Below are 15,040 nucleotides of genomic sequence, written 5' to 3'. Positions count from 1 at the left end.
AGGGACAGGGAGAGGCAATTTCTTTTCACATGAGAAGAAATACACACAGTCAAAAGTCACACAACAACGCTCAGCTTCCTTCCTAATTAAAGAACTACACGAGAAAGCAACGAACAACAGCAACTCTATTTACCTAACGATAAAGATGAGAAACTTTGGAAACCCTTAAATCCCTACACCCCTCGCTGAAGGTGCAGGAAAACACACTTTTGCACACTGGGTGAGCCTGCAAATACACGCAAAGGTTTGGAGGGCAACTTGGCAATATCTCTCTAAATTTTAAATGCACATACCTTTTGACCTAGGGATTCAGTTTCCAGGACAATTGTCATACAAATATTCTCATTCTTTTATATAAAGCGGTTATGTTTAAGTATGGTTACTAACTTGAAACAGCAAAACAGTAAAGTGAACTTAAATGTCTACCAGTGGTAGTGGCTCAAATAAATTATACTACAACCAAGAATGAAATATTATGCTATTTTTTAAAAGAATGAAGCAAATACATGTTGTGACATGGAGATATGACCCATAGGTTGTTTAGTGAAAGAAGAAAGCACAGCAGCAATTCAGTTTGTATACACATGCACAGATGTGGCTGGACACTTTTTGAGAGACTAATTTTTTTTTTTTTTGGCCACATTGTGCAGCATGTGGGATCATAGTCCCCTGACTGGGGATCAAACCCATGCTCCCTGCATTAGAAGCTCCGGACGCGCAGGCTCAGCGGCCATGGCTCACGGGCCCAGCCGCTCCGTGGCATGTGGGATCTTCCCGGACCAGGGCACAAACCTGTGTCCCCTGCATTAGCAGGCGGACTCCCAACTACTGCGCCACCAGGGAAGCCCAGAAGAGCAGAGTTTTAACCACTGGACCACCAGGGAAGCCCTTGAGAGATTAATTTGTGTTTTGTTCTTTATCTCTGTTCCTCCTCCTCTCCTAGTCCAAGTGGCCAAGTTCTTAGATTTTCTTGTCTGAGATTTTTGCAGGAGTGAAAGTGAAAGGTGCAGAAGTTAACAGCTCTTCCTTCCCACAGGGAAAGCCTGAGCTCCCAGTAAGGATAACAGGTCCCAGAGGGGCCAGCCCAGGGAAAGGAGGAGGGAAGAGTGGAGAGAGCGCTTTCTCAGAGACAGAGAGACAGAGAGAGAGAGATCTCCAAAGTGAGGAGTGGCAGGTGTTTGAGGTCTTGGGTTTCCTGAGCACCACAGACCTGCCAGACAGGTATCTTTCCTCTATCTGGGGTGTGTGTGGGAGCCCCCAGATTGACTGAGATTGAGTTATTCTACCAGTTTCAGAGAAGTTTCAAATTGAGGTTAGATTTATGTTGGCTTATGGAAAAGACTGGCATGTGATGTTCCTGGCACACTTAGATTGTAGACAAATATTGAAACTGGCCACAGACATGTTTGTATACGTACGGAAAGGGCTGGGTAGGGTCCCACCAAATTGTAAAGAGAGATTCCCTCTGGGAAGCTGGGAGAGGGCTGAGGTTGGGAATACTGCTTTTTAAAAAAATAGACATATATATATAATACAAAATACATATATTAATTAGAACAGTTTAGGTTCGCAGCAAAATCAAGTGGCAAGTCTAGAAAGATCCCATCTCTCTCCTGCCCCACACATGCACAGCCTCCACCATCAACATCCCACACCAGAGTGGTACGTTTGTTATAACTGATGAGCCTACACTGACACATCCTTATCATCCAATGTCCATAGTTTACACTAGGGTTCACTCTTGGTGTTGTACATTCTGTGGGTTTTGACAAATGTGTGACATCTATCGACCACTGTAGTATCACACAGAATAGTTTCACTGCCCTAAAATCCTCTGTGCTCTGCCTATTCATCCCTCCCTCCCCTCTAATCCCTGGTAACCACCGATCTGTTTAATGTCTCCATAGTTTTGTCTTTTCCAGAATACCGTACATACATACTTGGAATCATACAATATGGACTTTTCAGACTGGCTTCTTTCACTTAGTAATATGCAGTTAAGATTCCTACGTGTCCTTTCATGGCTTGATAGCTCATTTCTTTTTAACACTGGATAATATTCCATTGCCTGGATATACCACAGTTCCTTTATCCAAATTTACCTACTGAAAGACATCTTGGATGCTTCTAAGTTTTGGCAGTCGTGGAGCAGTTGCGTTTTACTTTACATATTTCCGTTTTGATTGAATAGTGTTCAAACATTCATTAGTTTAATATAAAATAAGGAGGCAAATTCTAAGGTTACTATAAAATGCAGTTAAACCTTAGAGCTTTCTCTACTCTTTCAGCAGCACTTTCTTATTTAGTTGGCTACTTATAATACTTCATGGTTTAAAATATTATATGCAAATGAAACGAATAGAATCAAGACCAGCATACTGATATAAAGGAAACTGTCCAAGATGTTATCAGATAAAACATTTTAAAATCTTTTATGTACCTTATAGGTACTGGGCATTGTGCTAGGATGGACACCTAATTTATCCAATACCTTCCCCCTCCCACATAAAACCTTTGAGTGTATTTTTTCCCTCTCTATTTTGTAGACTGTGAATGTGTTCAGAGAAGTTACTGACTTGCCTGAGGGTGCACAGCAAGAAAGTGGCAGAATTGAATTCAAGCTCTGGCCTCCTGACTCCACTGATACGGTGGATGAAGCCTGGTCCAGATTGCCTCTCCTCACCAACTCTTTACAGCTGACCCCTCCTGGCCTGCCCTGTCCCCGGCAGCTGATCCCAGAACCACACGCTACCCATTAGCTGAGACTCGTCATCATCCTACATGATTTCAAATAGTCTGTCCAACTGTCCTTATAAATCAGCATCAGTAATCTCAATCTTTCCCCATCTGAACTTGGTTTCTCAGACTGTATATTGCTCCTGGAAATGGCTTAAAAATTCTTTCAGGCTGAGTGTGCTGACTTGGAGTTTGGACAACACATGCACCCCACGTGCCAGGTGGCTCCTCCCCGACCTGCAACAATCACATAACCTGGTTATTCAATCGGCAGCCCAGAGAAGGATGTACGGCCAGGTCTCACATCTGTCCCCTCACTTCCTAGGACAGGTATTGGACCAGGTCACCTGTAGGCAGGGTAATAAGCACAGAGGCTAGTGACCCAGGCTGACCTGAGGTCATTGTGGGACCTGGGCAAGTAACTCAATCTCTCTAAGCTTCCATTTCCTTACTCTTAAAATGGGGCTAATAACAGTACCTCCCTCTGAGCACAGTTGTGAGAATTTGATGAGTTAGTCTATGTGAAGGGCCCAGCAGTGTCTGGCACATAGCGAGGACTCTGCGCGTGAGTGATTATGAGCGATTAGTATTAATATTTCTGCAGACCCTTCTGTCTGAAAGATGGAAAAGACAGTCTCCATTTGGGTGGTGGGCTCCGTCACCATTCGGTAAAGAAATATCAGCCTGGGGTTGTGCTATACCCAGCAGAGGCAAGCAAAGCTGCTGGTTCTGTCAGCAGAGCCCACAGGGAAGAGGTGGATTGTTAGGTGTGAATTCATTATTCTTTTCTTACAGGTGAAAGCTGTGTTAGCAGAAGCAGAAGGGGACCAAGAGAAAAGGCATGTGGTGGACAGAATAATGGCCCTCTGAAGATGCCTGTGTCCTAATATCTGGAACCTGGGATGTGTTATTTTATACTGCAAAAGGGATTTTGCAGATGTGATTAAGTTATCCTGGATTTTGAGATGGAGAGATTATCCTGAATTATCTGGCTGAGCTCAAAGTAATCGGAAGGGTCCTTATAAGAAAGAGGCAGGAGAAGGAGAGATGACAGAAGAAGAGGGTCAGAGGCAGAGAGAGATTTGAAGGTGCTATTCAGCTGACTTTGAAGACGGAGGAAGGGGCCATGAACCAAGAAACGCAGGTGACCTCTGCTGAAAAAGGTAAGGAAACTGATTCTTTCCCAGAGCCTGCACAGGGAGCACAGCCTGCCAACACCGTGATTCCCGCCCAGCAAAACCCATTTTGCACTTCTGACCTCCGGAACTATAAGACAGTAAATTTGTATTGCTTTATGCTCCTGAGTTTAAAGTCATTTGTTAGAGCAGTGATAGGAAACTAATATAAAAGACATTTCAAAATGTTGAACTGCAAAGACAGACTGAGAATGTTCACTTCATTTTTGAACCAAGTGAATGAAACACTCTTATCAGTGAGGGCTCAGGCAAATGGTGAGGCATCCTCTGATATCAAGGCCCATTGACTCTGAAATATGTGTCCATGGGTTTTCTCTGTGTTGACCGAGAGACAGAGGGCAGATACACAAGAAGAAGAGAGAAAGGGCGTTAAAAGGAAAGGATCCGGAGTGACTGGCAGCAAAACCAGAAATTTTACCTGGTCTCCTGTGAGGCAGCACCTGTGGGCTGATGGCATTGTTCCCCATGATTACGTACTCGTAGTGGACTCCTGGGTTAGGCTGCTGGTGTATCATCTGACGACACAAAGGTCAATGTCACTGCACTGGCACACATGCATATCCCCTTCCTGCTGGCTTTGGGCTCAATGGTGTAAGTGGCACTAACTATAAATGAGTGGACTGATTTACATCCAATAATATTAGCGGACTGGTGACACACTAAACGAAAGCTATTTCCAGATGGCTTTTTGCTATCTGCTTTTGAAGAATGAAGAACGTAGTCTTTGAGAGAATAAGAAGAAAACTAGGTTGAAAGTCAAGATTTTATAAATTTTAAACAGGAAGATGGGAGCAATGGTAGGGAATCTTTCTGTCGGCTCCCAACCATCCTCTACCATTGCTTAGATTTTCCTCATGGCCCCCAAAATATCCAAAATAGACACTTAAGTTTTCACTACAGAGAACCCGTTTGAACACTAGGTGGCGAGACAGGGTCATGTAAGGAAGGGCCAGACCTCTGGCAGCGTCGCCCCGAGATCCCCCAGGTTCCTCCCAAGTCCTCTACCTGGCCCGGGAGGCTGACTCAGGAAGGGTCTGACCCAACCCTCTCCCTCATTGACTCTCTGGGTCCCATCCCCTCTCATCCATGGAAAGTTCCAGAACCACAGAGAGATAAGGTGAGGAAAACAGGTATAAGGGCAATAAGTCTCCTTGGGTCCTATTCTCTCTCAGGGACCCATGACAAAAGCTGCATAGGGCTGTGGAAGTCAGCAATGAAACATTGTCCGGGACAAGTACACGAAACAAACCAGCATGGCTCAGCAGAATAAATCCCTCCCTATTGGCTTTGGAGCACAAAATCCTTTGTGCTCATGGCTTTCCTGGAGGGAAGCAGGGTGGTGGGTTAAATGGAGCCGCGGAATGCAAATCTGCAGTGAAAATACGAGCCAGGCAAGGAGACAGGTCACGCTGTGATATTTCTGTCTCTACTGCTTTACGAAGGGGGTCTCCTCTTTACCCGCTGGGTCACCTAGAGCAAGTCCCTCAATCTCATGGTTTTCGATTTCTTCATCTGGAGAAGCAGGAGGTGAGAATCCAGTTGATCTCTGAGGTCCTGTTAGCTACAGGCATTCTCTGAGGCACTCCTGCATGGGTGGGTCCTGTTTGGTCCATGAGGGTGTCTATTCCACCCAGTTACACCATCAGCCTTTACTTACCCCTTCCCTACGTGTGAAACGTGGCCTCCTGTCTAGAAATCACCCAGCAGAAGGCGGACATGAGAACCCCTGGGCCCCCTACATCCAGGAACCATGGTGGGGAGCAGAGAACCCCCGAGGGACACGGTGGTGTGACCACAGGTCCTTGCTGTCTACTCCTAGTCCCCTCACTTCTCTTCACACAATCCAACAGTCATTCTGGGGCCGGAAAGCCTTCCCCCCTCTACTGTGCCTCTTCTGTGTGAACATTCTGCCAGTGCAAACCTTGTCCCATTTATGCAATTATTACTGGCCACCACAACCCAGACCACCCATAGTGGGCCTTTAACAACCTGAGTTTTTACCCCTAATGCCATTCGAAACTTACCCGGAGACCAACACCAGCTGGACAGTCTATAAAAAAATATTCAGAATAAGCTATAACAAGACTTCCTTTGTAGTTTCTAGTCCATGAGCCACTAGGCCCAAAGGGAATGAACATGTAACTGTATAGTTAGACAAGTAATATTTATAAAATTCGAACTCGGCAAATATCAAGTAGACCAGCATGGCTTTGGAGATGGTGAGAGAATATATATCTATGGGTGAGCGCATTCTTTTTTATCAAAACGTGATTTTGAGCTTTTATTTCCGGTCCCCTTTTATTTCCTGATCTTTTTAAGAAGATTGGATTCTAGTGGTTTCTTTTAAAAAATAAGGACCATTTTTAACTCCGGGGCAACTTAATACTTTAGTTTCTTGTCAAAGAAATCAAAGTTCTGTCTTCTGCGAAGCAGGGAACGACTGGTAAATCTCTATATTGTTACTCCAAGCTTTATTGTGTCATCTGGAGTACTCTGGAGTTCTTGTTTCTTCACTTGCTTTAATAGAATTTGAAGAGGGCTGGGAACTGTGAGTGGTCTCGTCTTGCTTTCTTTTGCCGTAAAAAGAAAACACGCCAAATTAGCATAGGAGGAAAGTGCCTGGAGGAGAGCCAATGCTCATGAAATAAAGGGTATGTTTTGCCTCTGATTTGGTTCAACAAGTAAAATTGGTTTTACTGGTTCAATAAACGCTGAGGGTAATAAGCATCTGGGAGAGTTTAAGGTTTCTATGAGCTAGGTACATTCGGAGGTGAGGGGCAGAGAGGAATGCCAAGCATGTAAGGGCACCCCAAAAGGCGCCGCTCAAACGGTCTTACTGAGCAAGGGCAATATTTGTTGTTTATTTGTTCTAAGTGTGGTCGTGAGAAGCAAGAAGATACAAAATCCAGGCCAAGAGTTCAAACTCACATAGACATCCAAGATCTCATTAGTGGGACCTTCGGCCAAAAAGGACTCTCCGGCAGTGCTCGAAATCTCATTTGGTCGCTTGTATGTGAACATGGTCCCTCCTCCTTCATATTTCCCAGGCCGGTCAATTGCCCAGTTCCCGTTGATGATGGAGCGGCCAGAACGACTTCGCAAGGCTGTTGAGAAAAATGAGAGTCCTCAGGTAAGCCCAGGTGTGCACAAGAAACTGACTGCCCCCTACTTGCTGGCTTATTCATTCATCAGGTTTGTCATTATGATCGACTATGTGCAGGGCACTGGCCTAGGCCCTGGAACAGGATGAGGCATCTAGATCACAGCCCTTCGGGCTTCATCACTTCTTCAACCCACTTCAATCCCTTCTACCACTTGGACTTAGTCTAGAAAGGAAGGGTGGGAGTGGTTAGGAGAGAAGAATGTGGAAACTGAGAGAAAGGAGAAAGAGGTGGAAGATAAGGGGGCGGGGAAGGGAAACTGTGTTCTATCCCATTATCTAGGTGAGAGGTTGCACACTGGCAGCTCATGAGCTGCTTTTGGCCCACAAATGGAATTAGTTTAGCCATTGTAGTGTTCTTTTTTTGTAAATAATTGAAACCAAATTTAAGAATTGGGAGATTTCACATAAAAATTTTAGAGTTCTAGCTTCTCTTGTAAAACAAGAAGACATGTTAACCTTGGCTCCACATTCTCTCATGGCAGAGTCATGGAGCTGAGGAGGACTGCCTCTGTTAGATGGGGCCTGCGTGCTCTGGCTTGCCCTACTCCCCACCGCTCCCTAGTGATCCCCAACACTGAGGCTAAGTCTCAGTTTATTACCCATTTATTTATGAATATAGATTATTTATTCCGTTTATGATCATGCTGAATTAATATTTTCCTTATAGAATAGAAAATTTCTTAAAATTCTTCCTACTGGTATGTCTACTAAAAGTGCCAAAGCTAAAGACAGGCTAAAAGGGTCACAGGACTTTCTCCTACTTGGTCATCTTCATTCATTTGTATTATCTGACTTCTGTGGACTTTTGAGGGTGTAGCTATGTACCTACTCCCACATACACTGTCAGAATTCATCTTCACAACATTGCTAAGCGGATGTGCATCCTCATCTTTCAGAACATGGTTCAAGTCTGAGAAGGAAGTTGTTCAAGTTCATGAAGACAAGTGACAGAACTGCTATTTGGAGTCCAATAACAGTGGACTCAGGAGGGAGTCCACTGTTATTGGAGAAGAACGGAGAAGAGGGGCAAGGAACAAGGTGTTAGAGTTATTGAGAGAAGAAAGGGCAGCATCTGAGAGCAGACTTGACTCCCTTAGACATTTGGTACCTTGAAACCCACAAGCGAATGGCAAATTGGATTTAAAGGAGATCCCATTTTAAGTGGCACGGTCAACAGTGGGCCTGTGACAGTCACTGGCTCTGTGTACTTTCAATTTACATAGTTACTAAATGTTTGTTTTTTTACAATGTATTTTGCAAAAAATTTACACATAAACGAAAGTAGTGAGAACGGTATAATAAACCTCCACGTACCCATCCCATCACCCAGCTTCAATAATTATCAACTCCTGGCTTAGCTTTCTTCACTTTGCAAATCCCAGACACTATTTATCCTTACAGTTTTCAGTAGGCGTCTCTAAAATATAAGGACTCTTTGTTTCTTAAAGCCAGTTTCAGCAGCGTTTTCTACAATGGGCCTTCCCAGGCCTGCAGAGTCAGAAGCTGCTCTGAGAGGTGGAAGAGCCCCCAGGGTTGAGGCGGCCTCCCCTGCAGACTCTATCCCCTGGCTGGCTTGTTGCCATGGCTCCTGGGAGACCACAGCTGTGGAACATCAAATACCAAATTAGAAAATCACTTCAGCTTACTGAGTGGCAAGGAAGGGTCAAGAGTAGAGACTGAGGATGAATAGGTTTGGGGCTGTTTTCTCTCAAAACCACACTTCTTGAGAGTGGTCCATATGGTGTCTCTGTGTTTTCACTTCCCATTCATTTCTCAATCATCTCCAGTCTGACTCCTGCCCCCATTATTTCACTGTAACAATTCAAATGAACGTCACCAGGACCTCCATGTTGCCCATTCCAATGGGCATTTTCCAGCCTTCCTCTTATTAGATGTCTCAGCGGCATTTGGCACTACTGGCTGCTCCATTCTATTTGAAACCTTCTTTCACTGGTTTCTGGGACACCTCGCTCAACTGGTTTTCCTCCTGCTCTCGGGCTGCTCAGCTGTTCTTTCTTTTTTTGTCTCATCTTTCTCTACTCGGCCATTAAACGTTAGTGTTCCTTAAGGCTTCAGAGTAGAGCTGATTTGGGTGCTGTACTCCTTTCATGGGTGATTGCATCTTTGCCCATGGCTTTAATTACTATATTCCAGTGACTTCCATATTTATGTCTCCAATCCAGACTTTTCCTCTGGTCCCAGGCTTATGGGATTTTAGTTCCCTGACCAGGGATTGAACCCAGGCCCTCAGCAGTGAGAGTGCGGAGTCCTAACCACTGGACCACGAGGGAACTCCCTGGTCCCAGACTTTTATATCTAATTAGCTATTTGACAGCTTCACTCAGATGTGTTGTGGAAGCCTGAATTCATCCTTGACCTCTTCCAGTATTTCTTTTTTTAACTGAAGTATAGTTTATTTACAATATTATATTAATTTCAGGTTTACGGCATAATGATTTAGTATTTTTACATATTATACTCTCTTTCCTCTCCCCTTTGGTAACCTCTAGTTTGTTTTCTATGTCTGTGAGTCCATTTCTGTTTTGCATATACATTCATTTATATTATTTTTTTAGACTCCACATATAACTGACATCATATAGTGTTTTTCTCTGTCCTACGTATTACACTTAGCATAATATTCTCTAACTCCATTCATGTTGCTGCAAATAGAAGAATTTCATTCTTTTTATGGCTGAGTAATATTATATATATATATATGTAATGGAATATATTATATATATATATATATATCTCACATCTTCTTTATCCATTCATCTGTTGACGGGCACTTGGTTTGCTTCCATATCTTGGCTATTGTTAATAGTGCTGCTATGTCCATTCATCTTTTTGAATTAAGGTTTTAGTTTTTTTTTGATGTATACCCAGGAGTAGAACTGCTGGATCATATGGTGGTTCTTATTTCAGTAAATGGTACCACCATCCATCTAATTAGGAACCTAGGAATCATCCTGGACACTTCCTCCCTTCCTTATCCCTTATATGCCATCCATCATCACATTTTATTTGACCTTCTCCATATTTCTTGAACTCATCTACTTCTTTTTTTTTTTTTTTTTTTTTTTTTGCGGTACGCGGGCCTCTCACTGTTGTGGCCTCTCCCGTTGCGGAGCACAGGCTCTGGATGCGCAGGCTCAGCGGCCATGGCTCACGGGCCTAGCCGCTCCGCAGCATGTGGGATCTTCCCGGACTGGGACACGAACCCATGTCCCCTGCATCGGCAGGCGGACTCTCAACCACTGCACCACCAGGGAAGCCCTCATCTACTTCTCTTCATGTCCACTGTCATAATCCAGGGCCAAGGTACCATCAGATTTCATATGGACTAACTCAAAAACCTTCTGACTGGTCTTCCTGTTTACCTTCTTTTCAGCCAGAGTGATCTTTTCAGAATGCAGATTTGATAACCAACTGTGGCTCAAAATCCTTCAATACTTTCTATTTCTCTAGGAGAAGAACCCCTCAATCATCAATGGGGTCAGGGCCCAGGTGATGTAGTCCAGCCTCATCTTGTGTCACTGTTATTCTACTCTCTGTGCTCTGATCCCTGGCCGCCTTTTAGCTCATCTGATACATCACATTCCCTCCAAAATGCTGTTCCTTCTTCCAGAAATGCTTTCCCTAACCACAAATCCAATTTGTTCTTTAGATGTCAGCTACTTCAGGTAATCTTCTCCTACCCTCAGTCCAGGTCTCTCTCTTCTCACATGCTCTAAGAGATGCAAGAGCCTTTCCTTCAGGGCACTTAACTCAGTCTGTACATACACCCATTCAGAGCATGACTTGGTTAATGTTTGTGTCCCAGTACTGTAAGCTCCCAAAGGGCAAAGACAGTGGTGTTTCCTCACCAACAATGGTGAGCTCTAGTGCCCAGCATACTGCTCACCATGTAGTAGGAACTTAATACTTACGGAATGCAAAAATATCTAGTAGAAAAAGGCAACAGCTCAAAAGAAACACAGGCAAAGAATGATAAGTAGGCAATGCACAGAAAACCAAATACAAATTCCACAAGCAAATGAAAAGATGCTCTACCTTACTTATAATTTAAGAAATGCAAGTCAGAACCACAATGTAATATTCTTGACCCACCAGATCAGCAAATGTTTAAAAAATTTAAGGCTGCCAGAATCGACATGTGTGCAAACAAGCAAGCACCCATGACATTGCTGGTGGGAATGTAAACCGATTCAACCTTGGAAGGCAGTTTGGTTACAATCTGTTCTCAGGTCAAGAGGATGTTTAAATGCCCATCCTCTTGACGTGAGCATTGTACTTCTAGGAAACTACTTGAGGGCTATCCTTCTAAGTATACAAAAGTGTTTTTAATAAGGATATTCTCTGCAGACTGTTTTAACTTGAGAAAAACTAAGGCCAACCTAAATATCCATTAGTAGAGGATTGCTTATGTAAATTGTCACCCTGGATAATCATGCAATGGAATATCACGTGGCCCTAAAAATGATGAGGCAGGTCTGTGTACGTGGGTATGAAAAGAACTCTGTGATACATTTAAAAAAAAAATTTGTTTTTCTTACTTGAATACTTTTTCATTTTGGCCGCACAGTGGGCATGTGGGATCCTAGTTCCCTGATTAGGGGTCGAACCCGCGCCCCCTGCAGTGGAAGCGTAGAGTCTTAACCACTGGACCGCCAGGGACGTCCCTGTGATATGCTTTTAAATAAAAACATATACATAAAACATGTAGACACACACAGAAAACATTTCAGGGAAAGATGGTTCTAAAACTGTTAACATTTGGGGACAGGAACCGGGGTTTAGGTTGGGATGGGAGATTAGAAGGGAGACATTTATTTCCCATTTTATATCTTTTTACTACCATTTAAATTTTTTTTTACCATATGCGTATATTACTTTCTTTAAAGCTTAAAATTTTTAATTAATATAAAGGACAAGGTACTACAGAAATACTACTAAGGGATATAAAGATTTTCCCTTTTTTTTTTTACAGCTTCTCCTTAAAAGACCATTCAGAGCATCAAGAGCTCAGAATTAAGGTAGGTTCTGGCTAAGATTTTATTGCTTTTAATGGCAGTATTGTAGAAGAGGTTATTATCTGGAAACCAAAAAGTCCATTAAAGAACATTTGAAGTGCTGTATGGGAGAGAGCATCAAAGGCCCCCCAGGAAATGAAACATTGGGATCCTGAATCTTTTTACCATCCACTACTGTTACCTGTACATTCCCTCTAAAGGTTTAGATGAATCTTTAATCATACAATAGCAAAGCATTAAAAAAAAAAAAAAAGCCACATCAGATTTTTAGTAAACATGGTCCTGATTCCATATGCCCACAGGTTAGCTTCTGAAATAGCTCCAAAACTAGCCCCCATCTGGCCTGGCCTTGCATATTGAAAACAGCTGCATCTACAATTTCTGTGCCTGTAAACAGTTCCAGAGCTATTAATGGTGTCCAGAGCTAGCCCACAAAAAGGTGCAGGTGACTCATGGTTCTTGCTAATGAGTGTGTTCACTAAAGGTCTAGCTTTGGCAAAGCCTATTCGAAAGGCAACTTCACAACTATGTCAATAAGAGGAAATCTCTATTCTTGTTAGACATTTGGGTTTTATTCCAGTTTTAGTTGACAACGCTGAGCATATATATTTGGCCTAAACTATCTGCACCAATAATGCCTTTCTCCAAGGTTTGTATAGGAATTGCTAATATGTCCTAGCCCTGCTTCTCATATACCTTATCCCACCATCTTATTTTATTTTATTTATTTATTTTTGGCTGCATTGGGTCTTTGTTGCTGCATGTGGGGGGCTTTCTGTAGTTGCAGTGAGCGGGGCCTACTCTTCCTTGTGGTGCGCGGGCTTCTCATTGTGGTGGCTTCTCTTGTTGAGGAGCACGGGCTCTAGGCGTGCGGGCTTCAGTAGTTGTGATGCATGGGCTTAGTTGCTCCGCGGCATGTGGGATCTTCCCAGACTAGGGCTCGAACCCGTGTCCCCTCCACTGGCAGGCAGATTCTTAACCACTGCACCACCAGGGAAGCCTTATCCCACCATCTTAATGCCCACTGTTGATGACCCAATCACTGGCTTCCAAAATCAAATAAAGAAGGTGGTTTCCTTACAGCAAACAGATCACTGTGATCTAGATGTCTGTTTCTTCCCTTGGAAACGAAGCTTAAGTTCCTCCTATTAACAAAATTCCAAGCTTCTTAATGTTTCACCCATTCTTAGAAGCTGTTAGGGAAGCAGTGCAACAAACTTAAGGGTGAAGGGGTCAGACGTGACTGGCCACTGCCGTGACGTAGCTGAAGGTTTGGAGTCCTGCCATTTTCGGTCTGGTCTATGAGCTTCCACAGAAGCCCACATATGGGCATGATCCCAAGTGAGTCTCAGAATATTTTAGCTAATCTAGATACCCTGAAAATGGAACACAACTATTCACTTCATACTACCACCATGGAGGGGTCTGTCAATTACATCTTTATTTTCACCAGCTTCCAAGAGAAATTTAGCATTCCTTCTATTATAAATGTAAGCAACAAACCATAACAGTATTAGCAGTGCTGTGGCTTTGTCACCAATAGAAATCACTTGTCTATTCACAAGACATTATGGATGTTACAGATATTATGAAATATTGTTAAATAACTCATCACTATTTTAGAATTACAATAGTTATTAGACCCTCCATGAGATCGCCTATTTTAATGTTAAAGGAGCATGTTACTATGTATAGTAAAAATTGGTTTTCTAAAGTGTTTTGATAATTAGGTATAACTGGTTTCCTTTGGATTTTTCTGTATCTTATTTTATGGATTTAAAAACATTATTCTGAGAAGGTATCCATAGACTGCCAAGGGAGTCCACGGCACATGAAAGTGGAGAACATCTGGTCTAGTGATTATGGTTTTCAAAACACAGATGAACTCATAATATGAATGCCAATCCTATAGGGCAAGCAGGACACGTATTATCTTTATCATACAGATGAGGAAATACGTTCAGAGAGATTAAGTTGTTTGCTCAAGGTCACAGACTGTTCGGTAGCATTTAGGACTTGGACGTTGATGCTCTAATTCCATATTCATGCAATTACACCAGTAATCCTCAAAGTGTGGTCCTTGGACCAGCATCTCCTGGAAGCTGGTAGATAATGTAGGTTCAGGCCGGCTGAATCAGAAGCATGGGTGAAGTCCAGAATTCAGGTTTAGCAAGCCCTCCAGGTGGTTGTGGTACATTTAAAGTTGGAGAAGCTCTACACACCTCCTGCCCTCCTCTCTTATTTTTGAGTCCTGATCAAAAGAGAAGGATTCTCAGTCGAGGGAGAAATGGTTTCCCTTCTCATATACTGGCTTTGCCTGGGCAAAAGGGCCCACACTGAGAGGAGGGGAGCAAAAGGTCCAGTCTGGGGGTTGACACCTATGTTCCTTCCACCCTATCCCTGAAGCTCTCTCCATAGCACTCTCCCACCCTGTCTTCGAGCATTTAGGATTCCCAGAACTGACTTTTCCATGGATTTCAAGTTACCAGTAAGCAATCCCAGAGGACACCTATCATCGCGTGACTTTACACACAAAGCGTAAAACAGTAAGGGTTTGGATTGTGATTAACCCTTGGGGTGTGTGTGTAGAAGACAGTCCAATTCAACTCAACAAAAAATTATATCAAGACACTGAGTAAGCCCACGTACTGTACTGTTAAATCCCTGGATGCACAATTTTTTTCCCCATTTTCCCATTACTGACGCTGGATGTGTATTACAACAGAAAAGCAGTAGTTGTCAGGCAGATGATTAAGTTCTGATAGAGTTGTCATTTCCTGAACACATGTGGATTTGGTCCGATTCAGTCATTTCACTTGAGTTAATTGCATTGGCAGCCCAATTTATAGCTGTATTAAATTAAAAAAATAGGATATAACTCACATATAGTAAAGTATTTAAATGATAAG

General features: G+C 43.1%; 1 protein-coding gene across 2 annotated transcripts in view; it reads right to left on the bottom strand.

The window, feature by feature from the left end:
• Nucleotides 1–15,040, bottom strand: part of THSD4 (thrombospondin type 1 domain containing 4) — a gene marked incomplete at its 5' end in the record, with an annotated part of 540,083 nt that overhangs the window by 21,697 nt on the left and 503,346 nt on the right. For both annotated transcript variants that reach the window (XM_082861410.1, XM_082861411.1), the window contains 2 exons: nt 4,351–4,447; nt 6,861–7,036. In XM_082861410.1, coding sequence (XP_082717536.1) covers nt 4,351–4,447; nt 6,861–7,036 — 273 coding nt within the window. The remainder of the gene's footprint in view (nt 1–4,350; nt 4,448–6,860; nt 7,037–15,040) is intronic.

The sequence above is a fragment of the Leucopleurus acutus genome (genome assembly GCF_964270905.1).
Source record: "Leucopleurus acutus genome assembly, chromosome: 1".
NCBI classification, from domain to species: Eukaryota; Metazoa; Chordata; class Mammalia; order Artiodactyla; family Delphinidae; genus Leucopleurus; species Leucopleurus acutus.
The sequence above is the reverse complement of the archived record's forward strand: the minus strand, read 5'-3'. Positions and strand labels throughout refer to the sequence as shown.